General features: G+C 42.9%; 1 protein-coding gene and 1 non-coding gene across 9 annotated transcripts; both read left to right on the plus strand.

Annotated features, from left to right (window-relative positions):
- Positions 1-1,337: 1,337 nt before the first annotated feature.
- Positions 1,338-24,607, plus strand: LOC120066491 (nuclear receptor subfamily 2 group C member 1-A-like). 8 transcript variants are annotated; one of them, XM_039017904.1, is made up of 14 exons: positions 1,338-1,470; positions 2,809-2,932; positions 4,075-4,311; positions 7,276-7,354; positions 7,447-7,626; positions 7,962-8,109; positions 11,106-11,202; positions 14,986-15,179; positions 16,407-16,560; positions 17,974-18,095; positions 18,589-18,746; positions 18,976-19,113; positions 20,861-20,966; positions 23,384-24,607. In XM_039017904.1, exons 2-14 carry the CDS (start codon positions 2,864-2,866, stop codon positions 23,553-23,555), a joined length of 1,854 nt encoding a protein of 617 aa, XP_038873832.1. In that variant the 5' UTR covers positions 1,338-1,470; positions 2,809-2,863; the 3' UTR covers positions 23,556-24,607. The 8 variants fall into 8 exon arrangements, with proteins under 8 accessions (XP_038873832.1, XP_038873833.1, XP_038873826.1 ...); XM_039017905.1 differs by having other exon boundaries at positions 18,589-18,731; XM_039017898.1 differs by having other exon boundaries at positions 1,339-1,470; positions 7,962-8,130.
- LOC120066873 lies at positions 19,468-19,600 on the plus strand. The gene has a single exon (XR_005478853.1). It is a non-coding gene; the product is annotated as a small nucleolar RNA SNORA70 (small nucleolar RNA).
- Positions 24,608-24,709: the final 102 nt, after the last annotated feature.

Consider the following 24,709-nt stretch of genomic DNA (forward strand, 5'->3'; position numbering starts at 1 on the left):
GGACTGAGCATGTCATTGTAGGCAATCTCAATGCTGTGCGTAACAGGGAAGACATCCTCCTCCCTCATGTGGTACCCTTCCTGCGGGCTCATCCTGACATAACCCTCCAGCATGACAATGCCACCAGCCATACTGCTCGTTCTGTGCGTGATTTCCTGCAAGACAGGAATGTCAGTGTTCTGCCATGGCCAGCGAAGAGCCCGTATCTCAATCCCATTGAGCACGTCTGGGACCTGTTGGATCGGAGGGCTAGGGCCATTCCCCCCAGAAATGTCTGGGAACTTGCAGGTGCCTTGGTGGAAGAGTGGGGTAACATCTCACAGCAAGAACTGGCAAATCTGGTGCAGTCCATGAGGAGATGCACTGCAGTACTTAATGCAGCTGGTGGCCACACCAGATACTGGCTGTTACTTTTGATTCTGACCCCCCTTTGTTCAGGGACACATTATTCCATTTCTGTTAGTCACATGTCTGTGAGACTTGTTCAGTTTATATCTTTTTTGTTGAATCTTATGTTTATACAATTATTTACACATGTTAAGTTTGCTGAAAATAAACGCAGTTGACAGTGCGGACGTTTCTTTTCTTGCTGAGTTTATTACAATCCATAACCAGACTAGAATTGTCTGTTTCCTTATTTTCCACCTCCTGAAAACATTGTAATTTTTTTAAATAGCCATGGAGTAGTCTGTCTCTGAACAACTGGTTATCAATACAGTTTATTAACGAGAGCTACGCGTTTCCCTTTCAATCTATTTTCCTTAAATTGGATACAGAACTTTACGCCGTTCTGCAATTTCCTTCGGGAACTGGTCATCCATGCCAATTTTCGTGCCAGCAAGCCTTTTACACAGCTTTTTAACCATTATTTTATCTTTAAAGAAAGCACATTTGGCATTCATACCTTAGTTGTAGTTGGGAAAATATCAGTATAAAAAAAAATATATTTAAGCAAAATGTTACTTGTTCATGTTTGTTTAGCTTACATAACACAATTTAGAACAATGCATTAAGGGAAACGGAAAGGGGGATACCTAGTCAGTTGTACAACTGAAATGTGTCTTCCGCATTTAACCCAACCCCTCTGAAACAGAGCTGTACGGGGGCTGACTTAATCGACATCCATGGCTAAAGGGGTTTGTAATAGAACATTAATGCGTCAAAACGAATGTAGACGTCAATAAATGCATTTTCTATAGCTTCCAAAATATTTTACAATTGAGGAGTACCAAGATGGCTTCAATACAGCGCCCCCTGTCAGTCAACCATGGTGTATACACATTATTGGATAGCAGGGACCTTCCGTCTAGCCATGCCCGTGTGTCCAAGCTACTGCGCGTGAGCAACACAACGTGTTTTGAGAAAAAAGGTCACGAACTCTGACCCTCCCTGAAGCAGCAGCAGACAGAAAAAAATAGCATTCATTTATTAAACATCGACACACAATACGAGAGCACCGCACAATAACAGGTAAGACAACTGGATTGTGCGCGCAAAAGCTCATATCAAACGACACGTTGGTCAGCTCCGTCATGTAACACAAGGAGGAAGAATACATTTGCCAAGCCAGCAGCCTAAACTGCCATTAGCTAACGTAGCTAGCAGCCTTAGCTAACGGTTCCGGACCAAGATAGTGCACCAAAACCGGCAAGTAAGGATATTATATCAAAACCACACGGATAGTCGGTGTTATGACACTAAACGTAATTAAATCTGACCTTAAATCAAACAAATCGCTATTCGTGTGCCAGGTATTGGCTAAAACGTGTTTGCTGGGTAGCGAGTGTTGTGTGAATCCTGTGCGCAGATGCTAAGTAACGTTAGCGATCTTCGAACTAGCGCAAATAAGGCGTCCCGATTTCCAGAACTAATGTTTGTAAGTATGAACACAACCAGCTAGCTAAATGTTGAATTGTAACAGACTAACAATAACCTTAAATCGTTGCAAATGTGTGCGATCTGAGCCTTGTTGCCAAACGCGATAGTCCCGCCGTTCGCTGCGTTCTCCTATGGGCCTTGAACCCTAGCGTTCTTTAACCCTTCAATGTTGACCTTTCACCCACAGGAAAAGAAATACCTTTATCTTCCGCATCGATTTTAAATAACTACTAGACCAGAGCATATTTGTTGTGTTTACACCCATGGCTATTTATGTATAACGAGCTACATTTTGTGTGATATTTATCAACTTGGCGTAGAAGGCCAAAAAAGCAGAAGCTAGCTAACGTTAGCTTAGCACGCTAGGCCGTGCGACATTGCATTTCACGGTGTGCGCCACAGTTAACTAACGTTAGCCAGCTAACATGTCAATAGTATACAAAGTTGCTCATATAACCCTGCATCTCCCCAAAGTTAACTAGCTGCGCAACATTTACTTTAACGCAACCCTGTTTGCTCACATAAGAAGCCATGAACTTCCTAGGTAGCTTCCTGTATTTGACTCTTTCTAGCTAAGTTAGCTAGATAGCTAGCTGAAGTTAGGACATGGGAACCTCAAAACATGTTCCACTGTCACATTTTAATGTCACGTGCACAGTACAGTGAGATGTCCAAATGTTGCTAGAACTGGCCCATGTTCAAACACATGTAAGGATCACTGTATGAGTCCCACTCATTGTATGCATATACATACTGTTTCCTGATGTTGTCTTCCTTATGCAATGCACAACAAAAAGCTTTCAATGCAGATTTTCTCAACCTTGACTCTACTGGAACCTTGCTCTGATCACAACATATTTATTTTTGATTATGAATGCATACCCTTGAGTAACTACTAACTGTGTGAAACATTCCTTCCCTCTACTGCAGTTTGATGTGCCTCATGGGGCTTTAATGTTAGCAGCAGAAGGAAACAGAATCGGTCATGGACGGACACACTCAGAGGATTCAGCTGGTCTCAGCTGACGGTGGCATGATGGGACATCGTATCCAGGTAATATAATGACCCGGGACCCTGAGACATGGCTGTAGACTCCAATGGCGTGACATCCATGTCTCAGGTCATCTCTTCTCCCTAGGTCAAGGCTTTTATGAGTCAACATATGCATGGCAAGTAGCTTCGTATGACTTTAAGGTTAGCAAGTAGCAGAACTAATAGCTTCAGGGTTGTATTCCATTGTAAAGGTACGGGACACTATAAACAGAATACTGTTTATCATCAGCATTCAACAACCCTTAATGGAGCGTATTGGCTTAAGACAGTATCCTAACCGGGGGTTGGAACCGGTTTAGGGAACAGATCCGAAAACAGAAAAATAATGCACCTTTTCAAGGAACAGAAACAGAACCTGGAACAAAAGTGATCCATACTGTTCTGGAAAAGAACCGTCATTTTAAAATAATGGGAACTGGTTAATAACGTTCTTTTACGTTCCAGGCATTTTTTTAGTACCACGTAAAAACGCAACAAAGCACCTATGCAAAGACCCCACTTTGTCACTCAAAAATGTATTACAGTATCTGTCTGCAAGCTGAAAATCTTTGCCGGTGTGTGTGTTTAGGCTACCTGCCCCTCCCCCATCCGAAGCATAGGGTACTGTACTGACATTACTAACGTGATTCATAAGATGGGGAGAAAGTTTAGCTACAGAAGAATGGATTAACTTTGTCAATGCTAATTAAGGATACTGTAGCCCAAGTTATCACGTTTCACGTTGGATTTATTTACTACAAAAAGGTCAAACTTGTTTTTAATTCTGGTGCCACTCTTCACCCACAAGATAACAAGATGCCCAGTGTTTCAAGCCTTCTCGACCCTCTCTCGCTCTTTCCCCAGCCACAAAATGTCAGTCGCATCTTGCGCCATAGGTTATATTTGTCTGTCCATCACGCATGTAAACTAGCTTAGCTGCTTTATCCGCACTGATTGGGGAAGTAATTGATTTTGGTTTCAAACTGGTTCAGAACTTTATTTTGCTCGTCAGAACAGTGGGACGGACCCAAAATATAGTGGTTATGTTCAGAATGAAACAAACAATAAAAATAAACGGAGCATATTAGCTTCAGACCCAATATTACTTGTTGGTTTCTGTCATTCTCATTTGACTTGACTCTTCTCCTCCCCTTCCCCTCCAGATCGTGACGGACCAGGCGACGGGCCAGAAGATCCAGATCGTGACGGCGTTGGAGCAGGGTTCTGGTGGCAAGCAGCAGTTTATCCTGGCTAATGCAGACTACTCTACGCCAGGCAAGGTAATCCTAGCCAAGCAAGAGGCCTCGTCCCCGGGAAAGGTGATCCTGGCGGCCCCAGACGGTTCAGGGGTCAACCAGCTGCTGTTTGCCTCACCTGACCTGTCCGGCCAGCAGATCCAGGTAGAAGCCTTGACCTGCACCACCAATGATATTCTAGTCAGCAGACGTCAAACTGTATCCATGGAGGGTAGTTTCTACAGGCTTAGACAAGTCCCTTGTACTTGATTTATCAATTAATGTCACTGACTAGTTTGGAACTCACCTGGTTGTTTAAGTCGTAGCCCTTTACACTCATACCCATAAACGGGTCGAAAATGTCAGATTTGGGAACTGATAAGTGCCTAAATTGGAACGTAGTGACTGTACAGTAAATGACGTCAGAGCTCTGGCTCTGTGCTTCACAGCTCTGTATGGGTTTTGATTGACCATTCTGAACTTGAGCACCGTGCGACAAGAAGTTGCCCCCATCCGTCCTGCTAATTGGACAACTGTGAGGGGAAATGCTGTAAATTTAGAGAACTCTGTGTATTTTGAAAGATGAGACAAGGATTATAATAAATACCACTTTGCTGTAATACAAGCAAGCCAAACACCCGTAAGCCCAAATGTGCACTTTATGTTTCCATATCATAAAACTCATGTCATACACAGTGTCAACGTTTATGATCACTATGTTTAATGTACAGTTACAAGATGACATGGCGTCATAGAGCCCCACAGTGGAGGTGTCATAATACCCATAAAACCTAGCGGTCAAACAGATGAAATTTGTTTTTTCAACATAAATTTTTCCCATGGAGAGTTTAGGAAACACTTCAAATAAGGGCTATGTTTCGTGTAGGCTTACCCTGACGTGATGTTTTGATAACCATGTAAATCTCTCGGACAAGGTGAGTTTTATCAATATATTCGGCTCTATTTACTCTCAGATTCGAAAATGCTAATTAGCATCAAATTAGACATCATGCAAGACTACAAATCCCTGCAAGCTCCTGCACGTCATCTCTAGCTGACACCTTTGCTAACAGGTATTGTGTCAATTTAAAACTTGAACAAAACAGTTCACAGAATTATCAATTTAAAGAAATGTCGCCAATTTATTCATTACTAAATTTAGCTAACATTACATGGTTAATCCAGAGATTCTTACGTTTTCCTCGATTCGGCAGTCTCCTCCAGATCATCATGACATTTGTAGTTTTTTTATGATAGTCACACTAGAAGATAATTAGCATTTAATTTTTGTGGGATGTTGATAAATGTTGATAAAAGTCACCTTGTCCTAGAGAGATTTACAGTTATCAAAACGTCACGCCAGGGTAAGCCTACAAAAAACACAGCCCTTATTTATAGGGTTTCTAAAATCTCCTATGGGAAAAATGAATAATGGAACCATTTCCTTATTTGACCCCCTAGGTTTTATGGGTATTATGACTCATACTGTGGTACTCGATACCCTGTGGTGTTCTGAACAGAATGAGCCTATGTTTGTTTATTGTGAAGAACATTTTCCGTGGAACACGGACCTGAATGCACGCATGACTCCTTTCTATGAGCACCAAAATTATATTTCTCTGAATTGCCCAGTGAAAGCCTAACACTGTAAGATTGGTTTTTATAACTTAGCTAGTCATGTTGCCAATAGAACAAGCTTTCAAATGATGCCCACCTGACCCAGATTGGGATTTATAATGGGCTGTTTTTGGATTGCGTAAACAACAACCGTAATTGTCTGATGGTGGGGATGCAGGATTGTTTTCCAACCTAAACAACTACAAGTGTTCTTTCTCTAGTTCCTCAACGGCACAGCTAGGAGAGCTTAAAAAAACACCTTATGGTTGAAGACTCTTCTTTAAATCATAAAAGTTCATAGAAATTATGTAGGGACTGTGCACACTTTAAAGAGGTGGAATGTATATAGAGTATTTTCACATTGCGTTATCAACAAATGTGTCAAAGTACAGTAAATATAAAATGCACAATCAACTGTGCAATGTTTGGATTCAGTCTTGTCAGGTGAACTTTGAACTTTACTCATTTTCCCCATCATCTCCAAACTCTTCACTTTCAATTACTACTTTTCTTATTTCTTCTGTAAGAAAAACATTTAAGTGTAATACTAGAAGTTAAATGATACTCGGACATTAATGGAATGGAAGAATCAAATACTTAATAATCTGGCTACAGACATTTACATTTTTACAATTATGTCATTTAGCAGATGCTCTTATCCAGAGCGACTTACAGTAGTGAGTGTGTACATTTTCATATTTGTTTGTGCTGGTCCCCCGTGGGAATTGAACCCACAACCCTGGCATTGCAAGTGCCAAAACAGCTTCCAATTGGCTCATTCACTCCTCTCCCCTGTAACTATTCCCCGGGTCGTTTCTGTAAATGAGAATGTGTTCGCAGTCAACTTACCTAGTAAAATAAATTAAAGCAACAACACAATTTGAAGTCCAATGGGGCAAGGTCCTACAAGCATTAGAAACAACATTGGGTGTGGATACAGTGGGAACATGTGGATCTGAGGAAGTGTGATGTCATTCATGTTTGTTGAAATGTATGTAAATGTTAAGTTGGTTCTCTATTGTTTTGTCTATATATGATTTTGTTGTAAAAAAAAAAAGAAGAAAAGGAACTGAAGTAAAATAGATGTGTGTGAAGAAACATTTCATTGTAGCCCTATCCATAAAGGCCACTACTCATGTGTAGAGAAGTGGTTAATTGGACACAACTTGACAGAGAATAATAAAACCAGCAGACACTAGTTCCTCCGTGGAATGAGTTTGACACCCCTGGTCTAGTCTTACTTTGTACATACTTAGACTATTGCTGTTAGTCACAAAGGGCTGGTTTCCCTAGGGCAGATTAAAGATACAATCTTGCCCGTTTTGGTATACAGCTGATGGATGGGGTCACACCTCTCTAATTCATATTAGCCTGCGCTCTGGATGAGACTGGCAGTCCATTTAGTCCAGGACTATGTTTAATCTGTGTCAGGGAAACAGGCCCTAAAAGTACCTTTGACATCTGATATGAATGCCTGTTTTGCTTTTTTTTTTGTGTGTGTTGTATTTCCAGTTTGTGACAGAAGGGTCAGACCAGGCACTTGCCAAGCCTGTGGTGGAGTACTGTGTGGTGTGTGGAGACAGGGCCTCAGGTAGGAAGGAAATACAGTTGAACTTGTACACACACACACCCTCTCTTCTCCTTGTGTGACTGACTCTGTTCCCTCTCCTCCTCCGGCCCCAGGCCGTCACTACGGGGCAGTGAGCTGTGAGGGCTGTAAGGGCTTCTTCAAGCGCAGCATCAGGAAGAACCTGGTTTATACATGCCGGGGGTCTGGAGAATGTGTCATCAACAAGCACCATAGGAACCGCTGCCAGTACTGCAGACTGCAGCGCTGCATGGTCCTGGGCATGAAACAGGACTGTGAGTACCTGCCCACTTACTGACGTTCACATACTGAAATATCATGTTGATCAAACATGGAAATCAAGGAATCATGTCCTCTCTGTTTGTGTCAACATCTGCAGTGTTCCACAATGCCCTGAGTTGCTTTTATTAGACAACATGTTTGAGAGGGATCTGTTTGGGCAAGGTTGAGGTGCGGAATCGCTAATATTGATGGCATTATTTGGGATGGGGTTTTGTAAATCAGTGATTCTGCCCAGTCTGACTGTAATGTAGTCATTATGTGAATCAGCATGCACATTAGCTAGCATGGTGGATCAACCCCCCCCCCCCCTTCTTCTCTGTCTGTGTAGCTGTCCAGTGTGAGAGGAAGCCGGTGGAGGTCTCCAGAGAGAAGTCTATCAACTGTGCTGCATCTACAGAGAAGATCTACATTAGGAAGAACCTGTGTAGTCCCCTGGCTGCCACGCCCACCTTCGTCACTGACAAGGAGACCGCCAGGTACTACAAGGAGACAGCCAGGTACTACAGCTGGCTTAAAGGGCCCCATTCACACTGAGCAATGACGGGGCCAACGACTAGCATCACTACTCTGGACAGTTCATAGAATATGTGGACAACTACAAATACCTAGGTGTCTGGTTAGACTGTAAACTCTCCTTCCAGACTCACGTTAAGCATCTCCAATCCAAAATTAAATCTAGAATTGGCTTCCTATTTCACAACAAAGCCTCCTTCACTCATGCTGCCAAACATACCCTCGTAAAACTGACCATCCTACCGATCCTTGACTTCGGCAAAGTCATTTACAAAATAGCCTCCAGCACTCTACTCAGCAAATTGGATGTAGTCTATCACAGTGCCATGCGTTATGTCAACCAAAGCCCCATATACTACCCACCACTGCGACCTGTACGCTCTCGTTGGCAGGCCCTCGTTACATATTTGTTGCCAAACCCACTGGCTCCAGGTCATCTATAAGTCTTTGCTAGGTAAAGCCCCGCCTTATCTCAGCTCACTGGTCATCATAGCAACACCCACCCGTAGCACGTGCTCGAGCAGGTATATCTCACTGGTCATCCCCAAAGCCAACACTTCCTTTGGCTGCCTTTCCTTACAGTTCTCTGCTGCCAATGACTGGAACGAATTGCAAAAATCACTGAAGCTGGAGACTTATATCTCCCTCACTAACTTTAAACATCAGCTATCAGAGCAGCTCACCGATCACTGCACCTGTACACAGCCCATCTGTAAATAGCCCACCCAGCTACCTCATCCCCATATTATTTATTTATTTTGCTCTTTTGCACCCCAGTATTCTCTACTTGCACATCATCTGCACGTCTATCACTCCAGTGTTAATACTAAATTGTAATTATTTTGCCACTATGGCCTAATTATTGCCTTACCTCCCTAATCTTACTACATTTGCACACACTGTACATAGATTTTTCTATTGTGTTATTGACTGTACGTTTGTTTATCCCATCTGTAACTCTGTGTTGTTTTTGTCGCACTGCTTTGCTTTATCTTGGCCAGGTCGCAGTTGTAAATGAGAACTTGTTCTCATCTGGTCTACCTGGTTAAATAAAGGTGAAATAAAATTTAAAAAACTCAATCTATTTCAATTAGGAAGTTGGGTTGAAGTGACTGAATATAGGAGCATGAGGGTCGTACCAAACACGGCCTCAAAACACACATAGCGCATACTCCTCCGTTAGCTCTGTGTGGGATGCATTGCCAGGTTAGGTGATAATTCCATCTAGGGCACAGTTTTTCCAATGCTATTTATCTGGATTTTGCTTATCGGACAGGATTAATTGCATAGAATAAATAGAACGTGAGTCCCCATTCAAGTCAATGATTCGTCCGTTCTGTTCATTCTATTTCTATGCATTTAATCTTATCGGTGAGATGGATCACTTTTGAAAAACTGGGCCCAGGTCATCAGCAGGTATCAGCCAATTTTAACTCGTGAGCCAACATTCCATAACTGTAGGTGGCAGTAAATTGCCAACCTTGGCTTTATACATGTTCAAACAAGACACTCCGGGTGGCAGTAATGCACGCTTTGTTTATTTACCAACTCTTAGAAGTAGTAGTAGAAGAAGAACATTGAGTACTTCAAAATGGAGATGGCCTAAATGTTCTCACAGGAGCCATAATGGGACAGATACAAAGAAGAGGCCTCTTTCATTCTCTATGTCAGGCAGGGCCTAAAACATATATATATTTTATAACAGCCACTGGGGCAGGTAGATTAAACAATCTACCAGCCACTCTGATTTTTTTTTACCAACCAAAATATTTGTTTTGCCATAATTACACCCAAAAAAATGGATGAGCATGCTTAGTAATGTTTCTAAAACAAGAAATGTATTTCTAGTAAGAAGTAATATTACTAGATTTTATTTAATATTCTGTGACCTAAGTATTTTAACAAAAATATCAGACAAATATCTAGCTGCTCCTTTAACGTTACCTTGGTAACAAGGCCACTTGAGTCATCATGTGTGCCTGTGAGAATGTCGCTAGTAGAGGCCAACGATGTCTCTTTCTGCTAGCAGTGGGAGCATACTCAAACAGAAAATCAGCTAAGCTTGTGAACAAAACAATGTAATTAGCCAAGGAACATGACGACCAAGTCTCACTTTAGTAGATGTTCGAGTAAATTGGACCAACTTTTGTGCCCATTGTCTAAAAACACATCTTTCAGTGCTCTCTGCCCCCCAGAAAGGCAGTGTTGCTGCGCGAGGTGGGATAGCGATAGCGATAATGTTAGGATTCAGATTTCTTTGTGCATTACCAAAATTGCAGAAATACTTTGAAAACAGCTATCTGCGACATTTATTTAGCTATAAATCACAACTGCCACTTCCCATACTTGACTATCTCTATTAAAGCCTTGCACTGTAGAGCCCAGAGTGTTGCCACGCCAACGTGGCTGGCGAATTAGACATTCTTTACCGCCAATGCCAAAATCTGCCCGCGTTTGGCAGGTGGTGGGTGTTAATTTTAGGCTCTGATGCCATGGTTATTTGTCGTCGTTCCCCCCCCACCCCAAGTTTTCTGAGCCAAAAAAAAACAACATTTGAAATGATTTTGCTTTAAATATTCTATCTGTTTGGGCTTCTTGCGGTCAATTTGCAGTCTATACATTATTAGTCATTATGTTCCTGCCCCCCGAACATCCGCTCAAGAAAGGATCGACCAGTGGCTGACCCCTGCTTCAGCAGTGGGGCAATTGGCATAATAGGTGTCTCCTCCCCTTCATCTGATTGGACAATACTTGACAGGTGAAAACAATATGGTGGTAGTAGCTCACCATTTAGACTTGGGTTCACTTGATGGTTTTCATTCAGATCATTGCAGATGAAGACAAGGAGATGTGGAGAGCGTTAACAGAATGAGGACCACCTATTTTCACCAACCAACTGTAGAGCCATTTGAGATCTCTGTGATTGGAAGGTAGAATTGAAGTGTGTATGTGTTTGCAGGTCAGCCAGTTTGCTGGAGTCGAGCATGCTCCTGAACATCCAGCAGCCTTTTCCCAAGCTAGAGAACAGCATCCTGGTCCCCACATCCCCTGAATCGGTGAGGAACTGCAGCACACAACAGATGGCTCGCTTTCATTTGGTAATTGCTAAGGCAGGGTTCCCAAACCCTGGTTCTCCAGTACCCCCAAAAGGGTTTCCCAACCCTGGTCCTCCAGCCCCACCCTGGTCCTCCAGTACCTCCAACCCTGGTCCTCCAGTACCCCCAACCCTGGTCCTCCAGTACCCACAACAGTGTTCCCCAGCCCTGGTCCTCCAGTACCCCAACAGTGTTCCCCAGCCCTGGTCCTCCAGTACCCCAACAGTGTTTCCCAGCCCTGGTCCTCCAGTACCCCCAACAGTGTTTCCCCACCCTCGTCCTCCAGTATCCCCAACAGTGTTTCCCCACCCTCGTCCTCCAGTATCCCCAACGGTGTTTCCCCACCCTGGTCCTCCAGTATCCCCAACAGTGTTTCCCCACCCTGGTCCTCCAGTACCCCCAACAGTGTTTCCCCACCCTGGTCCTCCAGTATCCCCAACAGTGTTTCCCCACCCTGGTCCTCCAGTACCCCCAACGGTGTTTCCCAGCCCTGGTCCTCCAGTACCCCCAACAGTGTTTCCCCACCCTGGTCCTCCAGTACCCCCAACAGTGTTTCCCCACCCTCGTCCTCCAGTATCCCCAACAGTGTTTCCCCACCCTCGTCCTCCAGTATCCCCAACGGTGTTTCCCCACCCTGGTCCTCCAGTATCCCCAACAGTGTTTCCCCACCCTGGTCCTCCAGTACCCCCAACAGTGTTTCCCCACCCTGGTCCTCTAGTACCCCCAACAGTGTTTCCCAACCCTGGTTCTCCAGTACCCCCAAAAGTACACGTTGTTATAGCCTTGGACAAACACACCTCATTTAACTCATTGAGGGCTTGAGGATTATCATGTGTGCTTGTAAGAATGTGTACTGTTGGGCTACTGGAGGACCAGGGTTGGGGAACACTGTTGGGGGTACTAGAGGACCAGGGTTGGGGATCACTGTTGTGGGTACTGGAGGACCAGGGTTGGGGGTACTGGAGGACCAGGGTTGGGAACCACTGTTGGGGGTACTGGAGAACCAGGGTTGGGGGTACTGGAGAACCAGGGTTGGGAACTACTGTTGGGGTACTGGAGAACCAGGGTTGGGAAACGTTGTTGGAGTACTGGAGAACCAGGGTTGGGGGTACTGGAGAACCAGGGTTTGGGGACACTGTTGGGGTACTGGAGGACCAGGGTTGGGGAACACTGTTGGGGTACTGGAGGACCAGGGTTGGGGGTACTGGAGAACCAGGGTTGGGAAACACTGTTGGGGTACTGGAGGACCAGGGTTGGGGGTACTGGAGGACCAGGGTTGGGAAAAACTGTTGGGGGTACTGGAGGACCAGGGTTGGGGAACACTGTTGGGGTACTGGAGAACCAGGGTTGGGGGTACTGGAGAACCAGGGTTGGGAAACACTGTTGGAGTACTGGAGGACCAGGGTTGGGGAACACTGTTGGGGGTACTGGATGACCAGGGCTGGGAAACACTGTTGGGGTACTGGAGGACCAGGGTTGGGGGTACTGGAGAACCAGGGTTGGGAAACACTGTTGGGGTACTGGAGGACCAGGGTTAGGGGTACTGGAGGACCAGGGTTGGGGGTACTGGAGGACCAGGGTTGGGGAACACTGTGCTAAGGGTTGGTATATTACCAAGAACATGTTCTTTAAAATCTGATCCAAAACATTTGCAAATAACAAAGTTGCCAGTCAATAAAAACACATAATTAACATTTTTTAATAGATAGCTTTGTGTGTATTGTTCATTGGCATCTGCGTTATTTGCAACATTTTCAAACACGATTTAAACAGAACATCTTCTAAACAGATTGCACTGAACATGATTGAGAATATAGCATTCTGTTGCTAATATGTCATTCTGACCTGGCTCCCTCAAGGACCTCCTACACAGTCTCTAATACAAAATGTGTGATAGACAGTATCCTGTGTACCCCTCTGTAGAATGATCTGGCTTGTCAGGATGACATTTACAACCTCTAGCAATTCAATCTTAAAGTCATGAATCTGAAATGGATAAAGTAGCATATAATGGATAAAGTAGCATATATACAGTTGAAGTCGGAAGTTTACATACATTTAGGTTGGAGTCATTTAAAACTCGTTTTTCAACCACTCCACAAATTTCTTGTTAACAAACAAACTATAGTTTTGGCAAGTCACTTAGGACATATACTCTGTGCATGACACAAGTCATTTTTCCAACAATTTTTTACAGACAGATTATTTCACTTATAATTCACTGTATCACAATTCCAGTGGGTCAGAAGTTTACATACACTAAGTTGACTGTGCCTTTAAACAGCTTGGAAAATTCCAGAAAATGTCACGGCTTCTGATAGATTAATTGACAACATTTGAGTCAATTGGAGGTGTACCTGTGGATGTATTTCAAGGACTACCTTAAAACTCAGTGCCTCTTTGCTTGACATCATGGGAAAATCAAAAGAAATCAGCCAATACCTCAGAAAAAATTGTAGATCTCCACAAGTCTGGTTCATCCTTGGGAGCAATTTACAAACGCCTGAAGGTACCACGTTCATCTGTACAAACAATAGTTCGCAAGTATAAACACCATGGGACCACGCAGCCATCATACCACTCAGGAAGGAGACGCGTTCTGTCTCCTAGAGATGAACGTACTTTGGAGTGGAAAGTGCAAATCAATCCCAGAACAACAGCAAAGGACCTTGTGAAGATGCTGGATGAAACGGGTACAAAAGTATCTATATCCACAGTAAAACGAGTCCTATATCAATATAACCTGAAAGGCCGCTCAGCAAGGAAGAAGCCACTGCTCCAAAACCGCCATAAAAAAGCCAGACTATGGTTTGCAACTGCACATGGGGACAAAGTGCACATGGGGACAAAGTGTACATTTTGGAGAAATGTCCTCTGGTCTGATGAAACAAAAATAGAACTGTTTGGCTATAATGACCATTGTTATGTTTGGAGGAAGAACACCATCCCAACCGGGAAGCACGGCGGTGGCAGCATCATGTTGTGGGGGTGCTTTACTGCAGGAGGGACTGGTGCACTTCACAAAATAGATGGCATCATGAGGAAGTAAAATTATGTGGATATATTGAAGCATCATCTCAAGACATCAGTCAGGAAGTTAAAGCTTGGTCGCAAATGGGTCTTCCAAATGGACAATGACCCAATCATACTTCCAAAGTTGTGGCAAAATGGCTTAAGGACAACAAAGTCAAGGTATTGGAGTGGCCATCACGGTGCCCTGACCTCAATCCTATAGAAAATTTGTTGGCAGAACTGAAAAGCATGTGCGAGCAAGGAGGCCTACAAACCTGACTCAGTTACACCAGCTCTGTGAGGAGGAATGGGCCGAAATTCACCCAACTTATTGTGGGAAGCTTGTGGAAGGCTACCCAAAACGGTTAACCCAAGTTAAATAATTTAAAGGCAATGCTACCAAATACTAATTGAGTGTATGTAAACTTCTGACCCACTGGGAATGTGATGAAAGAAATAAAAGCTGAAATAAATCGTTCTCTCTACTATTATTCTGACATTTCACATTCTTAAAATAAACTGGTGATCCTAACTGACCTAAGACAGGGAATTTTTACTCTGATTAAATGTCAGGAATTGTGAAAAACTGAGTTTAAATGTATTTGGCTATGGTTTATGTAAACTTCCGACTTCAACTGTACCTGTTTGTAATAACCTTAAAGATGAGGTGATTTAATAGAAATGTTTTGATTATTGATAATGGAGCTGATTGTCCCTGGTGCCCCTCCGTAGAATGACCCGTGTCAGGACGACCTGAGCACGCTGGCCAACGTGGTGACGTCACTGGCCCACCTGAACAAGGCCCGGGAGATGAACGATGGTACCGACAGCAATGACCTGATGGGCGCGGAAGACACCCTTAGCAATGGAGACAGCTCCATGACGGATCTCCAAGGAGACGAACAGACTGCCTGTGACATCACCCGGTGAGGAGAGGTTTCATACAGGATTTATATATATTTTTTTTTTTACATTTTATGATAAACTTTTTATAAGATGTTAATATAGCCTAAAAAGTCAAGGACACAAAACACCAATACAACTATAGTGCAGTCAAATATGTAATATAATTATGCAACATGAATTGACTAATAGCTGTACTGATCTTTTAACCGATAGGTATATTAGATGTTCTGAGTGTATCAGAAGGATCTTTGGGGTTCTTTATATTATAGGGCTCAAATTGATTCTTTCCGCCACTTTTCAACCTCACATATTCATTATCTTCAGCACCAAACCTACATGCAGTGCTTTTCCGTCACTGCTACTGTGTGTGAATACAGTGCGTTTCTATGATTTGTGGTTAAAAAGAGAAGAAGGAAAGGTCCTAAAGAAATGCTTCTCTGTGACATTAAAAGTATATATATTTTTTCACTCAAAACCTTCCACGAGTTTCTAGCCAGATGGAGGGTATTTTCTTGCTCCCCACGTTACAGCAAATCCCATAGTGTTTGAAAATCGCTGTTTTTAAAATGTTTTAACACATGGGGCAGAACTTTTTAACTTAATATAAATTTGCAGTTTTCACATAGACACTGTTACGGTGCTGGAGATAATGAACGTAAGGTTGAAAAGCGGTGGAATTGCCCTTTAAGGTTTCTAGTTTGACTTGCCGGAGGGGTGTGTGTGTGTGTGTGTGTGTGTGTGTGTGTGTGTGTGTGTGTGTGTGTGTGTGTGTGTGTGTGTGTGTGTGTGTGTGTGTGTGTGTGTGTGTGTGTGTGTGTGTGTGTGTGTGTGTGTGTGTGTGTGTGTGTGTGTGTGTGTGTGTGTGCATGCTTAATTAGGTTGCGCAAGACTCGCTGGTTTCAGATTTGCCATCAGAATAACCTTACTGTCAAGCTTGTGTTCTTAGGTAATGTGTTCATCACTGAATCTCAGGTTTACAAAGGAACCACATAATGATCAGATCTGTTCTTTTATCTATTCATCTTTCCTTAATCCCTTTCCTTAATCCCTCTCTCCTCACCTCCTTCTCAAAATGTTTTGAAGAAGGTCTGAGGGGAGGGAATGGTTGAGAAGTAGCCGAGGAGATGATTGGGTTTGGACCAATCAAGTTCCAGGAAAAGACTAGACGGTGGAGCCCTCTTAGGGGTTATTACGGGTCCTACATCGTGAACTGACCTGTCCATTGTGTCTCCCCCACCACCCCCCAGAGCGTTTGACACTCTGGCCAAGGCCCTGAACCCTGGGGACGGCTCAGCAGGAGACTCTCTGGAAGCCACCATGCAGCTGATGTCAGGAGACCAGTCTGGCCCCGTGGTGGAGCTGGAGGGGCCTCTACTCTTAGACAGCCACGTCCCCTTCAAGGTGAGGGTCTGGGGACAACGCCCGTAACACCCAGAGTCCATCCCAAATGGCACCCTATTCCCTATATAGTGCGCTACTTTTCACCAGAGCCCAATGGGTCTGGGTTAAAAGTAGTGTACTATATAGGGAATAGGGTCTCATTTGGGACACTACTCCTCTCAACGGGACAGGAGCTTACCATAACATCTGATTGAAAGTTCATTCAAATCCAAGTTTATTTGTCACGTGCGCCGAATACCACAGTGAAATGCTTACTTACAGGCTCTAACCAATAGTGTAAAAAAGGTATTAGGTAAACAATAGGTAAGTAAAGAAATAAAAACAACAGTAAAAAGACACTGAAAAATAACAGTAGCGAGGCTGTATACAGTAGTGAGGCTATATACAGTAGAGAGGCTATATACAGTAGCGAGGCTATATACAGTAGTGAGGCTATATACAGTAGCAAGGCTATATACAGACACCGGTTAGTCACGCTGATCGAGGTAGTATGTACATGTAGATATGGTTAAAGTGACTATGTGTATATGATGAACAGAGAGTAGCAGTAGCGTAAAAGAGGGGTTGGTGGATGGTGGGTGGGACACAATGCAGATAGCCCGGTTAGCCAATGTGCGGGAGCATTGGTTGGGCGGGCCAATTGTGGTAATATGTACATGAATGTAAAGTTAAAGTGACTATGCATATATGATAAACAGAGAGTAGCAGCAGCGTAAAAAAGGGGTTGGGGGGGGGCACACAATGCAAATAGTCCGGGTAGCCATTTGATTACCTGTTCAGGAGTCTTATGGCTTGGGGGTAAAAACTGTTGAGAAGCCTTTTTGTCCTAGACTTGGCACTCCGGTACCGCTTGCAATGCGGTAGTATGGAGAACAGTCTATGACTGGGATGGCTGGGGTCTTTGACAATTTTTAGGGCCTTCCTCTGACACCGCCTGGTGTAGAGGTCCTGGATGGCAGGCAGCTTTGCCCCAGTGATGTACTGGGCCGTACGCACTACCCTCTGTAGTGCCTTGCGGTCGGAGGCCGAGCAATTAAAGTTATTTTGGAGGAAGGTAGATGTATTCTCCGTGTGTCTTTTAAAAAGAGTGATTCAAGAATAATGAGGGACTAAGTCAGGATTAATAAAGTGTACTTCATTATTTAATCAAGTTTCAGACTTGTCTCTAATGATGTCTAGGCCCATTCTTTCTCCCTCATGTCATGCCGTCTCTCTCTATCGCTACCTTTTGTTTAACATGTTTAGAATGGTTGGAGTAGTGATAGGATTGTGATAGGCTGAGACGTTTAGAAACTGTTCAAGTCTCTCCTATCTATTTATCTCTATCGCTCTCTCTCTCTCTGTCTCTCTCTCTCTTATCTATCTCTCTCTCTCTGTCTCTCTGTCTCTGTGTCTCTGTCTCTTTATCTCTAGCTGATGATGCCGTTGCCCATGCCGGAGTACCTTAATGTGAACTACATCTGTGAGTCGGCCTCGCGGCTCCTCTTCCTGTCCATGCACTGGGCACGCTCCATACCTGCCTTCCAAGCCTTGGGGTGAGTACCTAGCTACATGCGTACCGCTGTGATTCTATTAGTCTACATTCATCTATCTAATGTAGTTGTAAACTTTTATATATCTGTTTATCACTAAGTCTTTTCCTGCCTACTGACCAAAGTCAGTGAACCAAAATGCAGATAAATTGTATAATGTGTTATCCTCCATGATTTTAAAATAGTGTATCCACTGGTATTGTATCTGTTAAATTATCAAATACAATGCTAAATCATCAAGTAAAAATATACATGATCAATATTTAATATACTTAAGCAATAAGGCCTGAGGAGGAGTGGTATATTGACCAATTATCACAAACCCCCGAGGTGCCTAATTGTTATTATAAACTGGTTGCAAATGTAATCACAACAGTAAAACTAAACGTTTTGATATACCATGGCTTTCAGCCAATCAGAATTCAGGGCTCAAACAACCCAGTTTTTATACATTTTTTTATTAATGTAATAAATCCTCTTAATTTCTATCTCCCAGTGGTCAGGATAATGACATTAACCTGATGAAGGCGTGTTGGAACGAGCTGTTTGCTCTGGGCCTGGCTCAATGCTCCAATGTCATGAATGTCTCCACCATCCTGGCTGCCATCATCAACCACCTTCAGACCAGCCTACAAGATGGTACAGGAGGTGATGGTGAAAAATGAATACAATATTCTTCACAATATTTACCAGCAATATGCTTTTAAGTCTTCGGTGGGATTGGGATGAGGGGAGGGAGGGTTGTAAAACTTCATTTTCTATGTATTTCTGTTTTGCTGGTGATTTATTATTGCTAAATAAAATATGAATTACCATTTAAAAAAGTGTCTACAAAGCAGCATGTAATTCTCATGTTTCATTGACTTGTCTCCCCCCCCTACAGAGAAGCTGTCCCCAGAGAGAGTGAAGCTGGTGATGGAACACATCTGGAGGATGCAGGAGTTCTGTAACAGCATGGCCAAGCTGTCCCCTGACGTTTATGAATACGCCTACCTTAAAGCCATCATCCTCTTCAGCCCTGGTGAGTAGGGGGGAGGAGGGGATGAAGGGATGAAGAGAGGAGCTTACAGGTTAATTATGGGTTGTTGTTATGAAAGAACGATGCATGATGCAACTCACTGCTGCGAAAAAGTGATATCGTTGGCCACGTCCCAGAGCATCTGCAAAGAAAAAACAACCGCGTACAAAATCATCACACAACGCCCACCCGGCCTGGCCAAGTGTTTAACACGTCACTAACCGCATCAATAGGATACAGTGTGACTGCTTTGAAGATTGTCTGGAACACGGCCATTGGTTTAAACATGCACACAGTGACTCTTATGCAGTAACATGACGAATTGTTCTGTGGATAAAAAGTGTGTGTGTGTCCCTGTGGCATATTAAGCCGTCCAGTCTCGCTGCGGTGCGGTTCTGGTGTGCCATGGCTGCATACAGTGACTCTGTGGTTGTGTATGTGGCCAGCTGGGAGGTGCTGGCTGCTTTTTAAGGGACCCGCTGAGACTACACGCTGACTGGCTAGATCTCTATCACACTCTGAGAAAGATGAGTCAAGATGACCACGATTGTTGTGCTGCTTCGTCTTACCCTGGTGTCTGATGGGAAAAACAAAAGAGAAGGTGCCTGTGTACTTTCACACCTTCTTAGTGTAGCTGGGTGCTGCCAGTCAGCAAGGAGGGAGAGTGGGAAGAGAAGAAAACAGGCGATCCTTTCGTGTTTTTTTACAGTTCTGTAACCTAGGAGTTATGCCTAACTCAAAGACCTGGTTCTCTTCAGTACTGGTTGGGGGATTGGAGTCGTTTTCATTATGTAAATGATGGGGGGAAACGTGCTGATGAAAGAGAAAAGGAAGGATATGTGATGTGACGTGATTCATTGTCGGGGAAAAGTGCTGTGATTGGTTTAAACGTATGCGCCGTATGCGTTAACATGGCGACTTGTCCTCTGTTACACACCACTTCTTAGTGTAGCTAGGTGCTGCCCTTCAGACAACAGTTCCCAGATTCTCAGCAAACTATTTAAACAAAGTCAAGTAACTCAGGTCTCTCTATGGGTTAACTATTTAAACAAAGTCAAGTAACTCGGGTCTCCCTATGGGTTAACTGTGTACATAAAGGGAGAGTTATAATCAATACTGGAGAGTTGCGCCCTTTCCTTTTGTTGAATCTAATTGTTCTGTGTGTCTTTGCCAAGAAATGTTTGATATGAAAACGCCTACTGCAAATATAATACACGACTATAGTGGAGGAGGGCGGCGACTATAGTGGAGGAGGGCGGCGACTATAGTGGAGGAGGGCGGCGACTATAGTGGAGGAGGGCGGCGACTATAGTGGAGGAGGGCGGCGACTATAGTGGAGGAGGGCGGCGACTATAGTGGAGGAGGGCGGCGACTATAATCAGGGGGGGTGCAACTATTCCCCCATTCATTCTGAAATTGCATTTTTGTCCCCTCCCCCCCGGTTTTATTATTGGAATGTGATACAAAATGAGGCAACGGTGTGCTGAGCAGTCGGGTAGGATGTTTGGAATGTTTATCCGACTGAATTAAAAATAAAATAATTATGCACCCCCGTCCCCCCCACCCCCCCAATTCTAAAAACAAAGTTGCGCCCCTGACTATAATGAAGGACAACTATAAAACTATAATAGCGGTGAAATGGAATCATGCACACTGTCAGGGACAGTTGTTTGGTAACCATGGTGACCGATTCTGTGTTTCTCTTTGCTGTAGACCACATTTCCTTTTATTTAACGTGTGTGTGTCGTAGACCACCCAGGTATAGACAACACCCTACAGATTGAGCGTTTCCAGGAGAAAGCCTACATGGAGCTACAGGATTATGTAACTCGGACCTACCCTGAAGACTCATATCGGTCAGTAACATCTCATTACGCATCACTACATCTCGTTATAACATCTCATTACGCATCGCTACATCTCATTAACATCTCATTACGCATCACTACATCTCAATATAACATCTCATTACGCATCGCTACATCTCATTACGCATCGCTACATCTCAATATAACATCTCATTACGCATCGCTACCTCTCAATATAACATCTCATTACGCATCACTACATCTCAATATAACATCTCATTACGCATCACTACATCTCATTACGCATCGCTACATCTCATTATAACTTCTCATTACGCATCACTACATCTCATTACGCATCGCTACATCTCAATATAACATCTCATTACGCATCGCTACATCTCAATATAACATCTCATTACGCATCACTACATCTCAATATAACATCTCATTACGCATCACTACATCTCAATATAACATCTCATTACGCATCACTACATCTCAATATAACATCTCATTACGCATCACTACATCTCAATATAACATCTCATTACGCATCACTACATCTCAATATAACATCTCATTACGCATCGCTACATCTCATTACGCATCGCTACATCTCAATATAACATCTCATTACGCATCACTACATCTCATTACGCATCGCTACATCTCAATATAACATCTCATTACGCATCACTACATCTCAATATAACATCTCATTACGCATCGCTACATCTCAATATAACTTCTCATTACGCATCACTACATCTCATTATAACATCTCATTACGCATCGCTACATCTCAATATAACATCTCGTTACGCATCGCTACATCTCATAACATCTCATTACGCATCACTACATCTCATTACGCATCGCTACATCTCATTATAACATCTCATTACGCATCGCTACATCTCATTATAACATCTCGTTATGCATCACTACATCTCGTTATAACATCTCATTACGCATCACTACATCTCAATATTACGCATCACTACATCTCAATATAACATCTCATTACGCATCGCTACATCTCATTTTAACATCTCATTATGCATCACTACATCTCATAACATCTCATTATAACATCTCATTATAACATCTCATTATAACATCTCATTACGCATCACTACATCTCAATATAACATCTCATTACGCATCGCTACATCTCATTATAACATCTCATTACGCATCACTGCATCTCATTATAACATCTCATTACGCATCACTGCATCTCATTATAACATCTCATTACGCATCACTACATCTCATTATAACATCTCATTACGCATCACTGCATCTCATTATAACATCTCATTACGCATCACTACATCTCATTATAACATCTCATTACGCATCACTGCATCTCATAACATCTCATTACGCATCACTACATCTCATTATAATATCTCATTACGCATCACTACATCTCATTATAATATCTCATTACGCATCACTACATCTCAATATAACATCTCATTACGCATCACTACATCTCAATATAACATCTCATTACGCATCACTACATCTCATTATAATATCTCATTACGCATCACTACATCTCAATATAACATCTCATTACGCATCACTGCATCTCATTATAACATCTCATTACGCATCACTACATCTCATTATAACATCTCATTACGCATCACTGCATCTCATTATAACATCTCATTACGCATCACTACATCTCATTATAACATCTCATTACGCATCACTGCATCTCATAACATCTCATTACGCATCACTACATCTCATTATAATATCTCATTACGCATCACTACATCTCATTATAATATCTCATTACGCATCACTACATCTCAATATAACATCTCATTACGCATCACTACATCTCATTATAATATCTCATTACGCATCACTACATCTCAATATAACATCTCATTACGCATCGCTACATCTCATAACATCTCATTTTAACATCTCATTATGCATCACTACATCTCATTATAACATCTCATTACGCATCACTACATCTCATTATAATATCTCATTACGCATCACTACATCTCATTATAATATCTCATTACGCATCACTGCATCTCATTATAACATCTCATTACGCATCACTACATCTCATTATAACATCTCATTACATCTCGTTATAACATCTCATTACGCATCACTACATCTCATTATAACATCTCATTACGCATCACTACATCTCATTATAACATCTCATTACGCATCACTGCATCTCATTATAACATCTCATTACGCATCACTATGTCTCACTGTACATCACTGGCAAAGCATTGTGCTCTCTATCGCTCTCTCTCTCTGTATCACGCTCTCTCGCTGTCTCTCTGTATCTCTCTGTGTCTCTCTGTCTCTCCTCTTCTCAATTAAATTGTCAAATTCAAATGCTTTATTGGCATGGAATGTATGGATATATTGTCCATTAATAACAGCCCTCCCTTCCTCTTTCCCCTCAGGTTATCCAAGCTGCTGCTTCGTCTTCCTGCCCTGCGGCTTATGAATGCAGCGGTGACAGAGGAGCTGTTCTTTACTGGCCTCATCGGCAACGTACAGATAGACAGCATCATCCCTTACATCCTCAAGATGGAGTCCACTGACTACAACAGCCAGGTGGGCACTGGCGTCTGACCTCTGACCTGACCCCACTCCGACCCTGATCTAACACGGCAACCACCAGCGTCACAAGGTCACCATGGTGAACAGCATCACCTGTTCACCATGGCAACATCACCTGCAGGCCAATGTAGGCAAACGGCCATGGAAACGTTAACATTCTTAAGGAGGGGGGGGGGGGGGGGGTAAAACTGCAGGGTCGTGTTCATTAGGGCACACCATTAGCAAAACGTTTTGCGACGGACCATTGGAGCATTTATTTTATTGGACAGGTTCAGGTAGTACCTGCCTGTTTTTCTTTCTGTTTTCTTTCTGTTTGGTGCCAACTGAAACAGGAACCAGTTTGGTTGCATTTTGACCACCTCCCCTCAACAGAATCTAAAGGTTTTCTCAATGGAATCTGACGACTTGCTGAAACAATCCTCCTCTTTGTCCCCCCCCCTTAGCTCAGAAGACTATTTAGTACACACAGATCGAGGCTTGCCTAGCGTTGTCCGTTCACGAAATGAACTTTGAATCAGTCAAGCATCGTAGAGCTTTTTTATTCATGTGTACAGCTTTATTTTATTCTTCATCCTTTCATTTTGTGTTTCTGGTTTTGTTTGTATTTTGATGAGTGAACGGACAGAGGAGCCGTTAGCTTCTTTTTTTTCAACAGCCCCCTGCTTTCAACTTTGCGCTTTTTTATTTTGTAAAAATTTGAATTGCGTTTGTCATGATGATGATGATGATGATGATGATATTTGGTCAGTGTATTAAGGTTATAACCGTTTTTAGATGGTATAGTTTGTTTGCCAGTCCGAAGGAACAGGCTTGCATCATGAGTCAACTCTTCTTGAACGTGGAACATATGGAATATGCAACATGTGGAACTCATAGAATCGTGTGTGTGTGTATATATAAATATGTATATAGAATGAAATGAAGAAGAAGAAGCTATCATGGGCAATAGCGTATTACAAGAATTCCAGCTTTCGGACATGTAGTTACTGAAACAGTTGTGATGTCATTTGAAAATAAAATTGAAACTTTCAATGGTCAATCACATTTATTTTACAATAAATGTTTAAAAAAATCACCTTTTCAAATAGGTGTTTCCTTTGATGATTACTGCATTAGCTTTTCACATCAAAGGGGAATCGTGTTCTGGCGTCACTTGAGCGACGCCA

The sequence above is a fragment of the Salvelinus namaycush genome, chromosome 21 (assembly GCF_016432855.1).
Source record: "Salvelinus namaycush isolate Seneca chromosome 21, SaNama_1.0, whole genome shotgun sequence".
Classification (NCBI taxonomy): domain Eukaryota; kingdom Metazoa; phylum Chordata; class Actinopteri; order Salmoniformes; family Salmonidae; genus Salvelinus; species Salvelinus namaycush.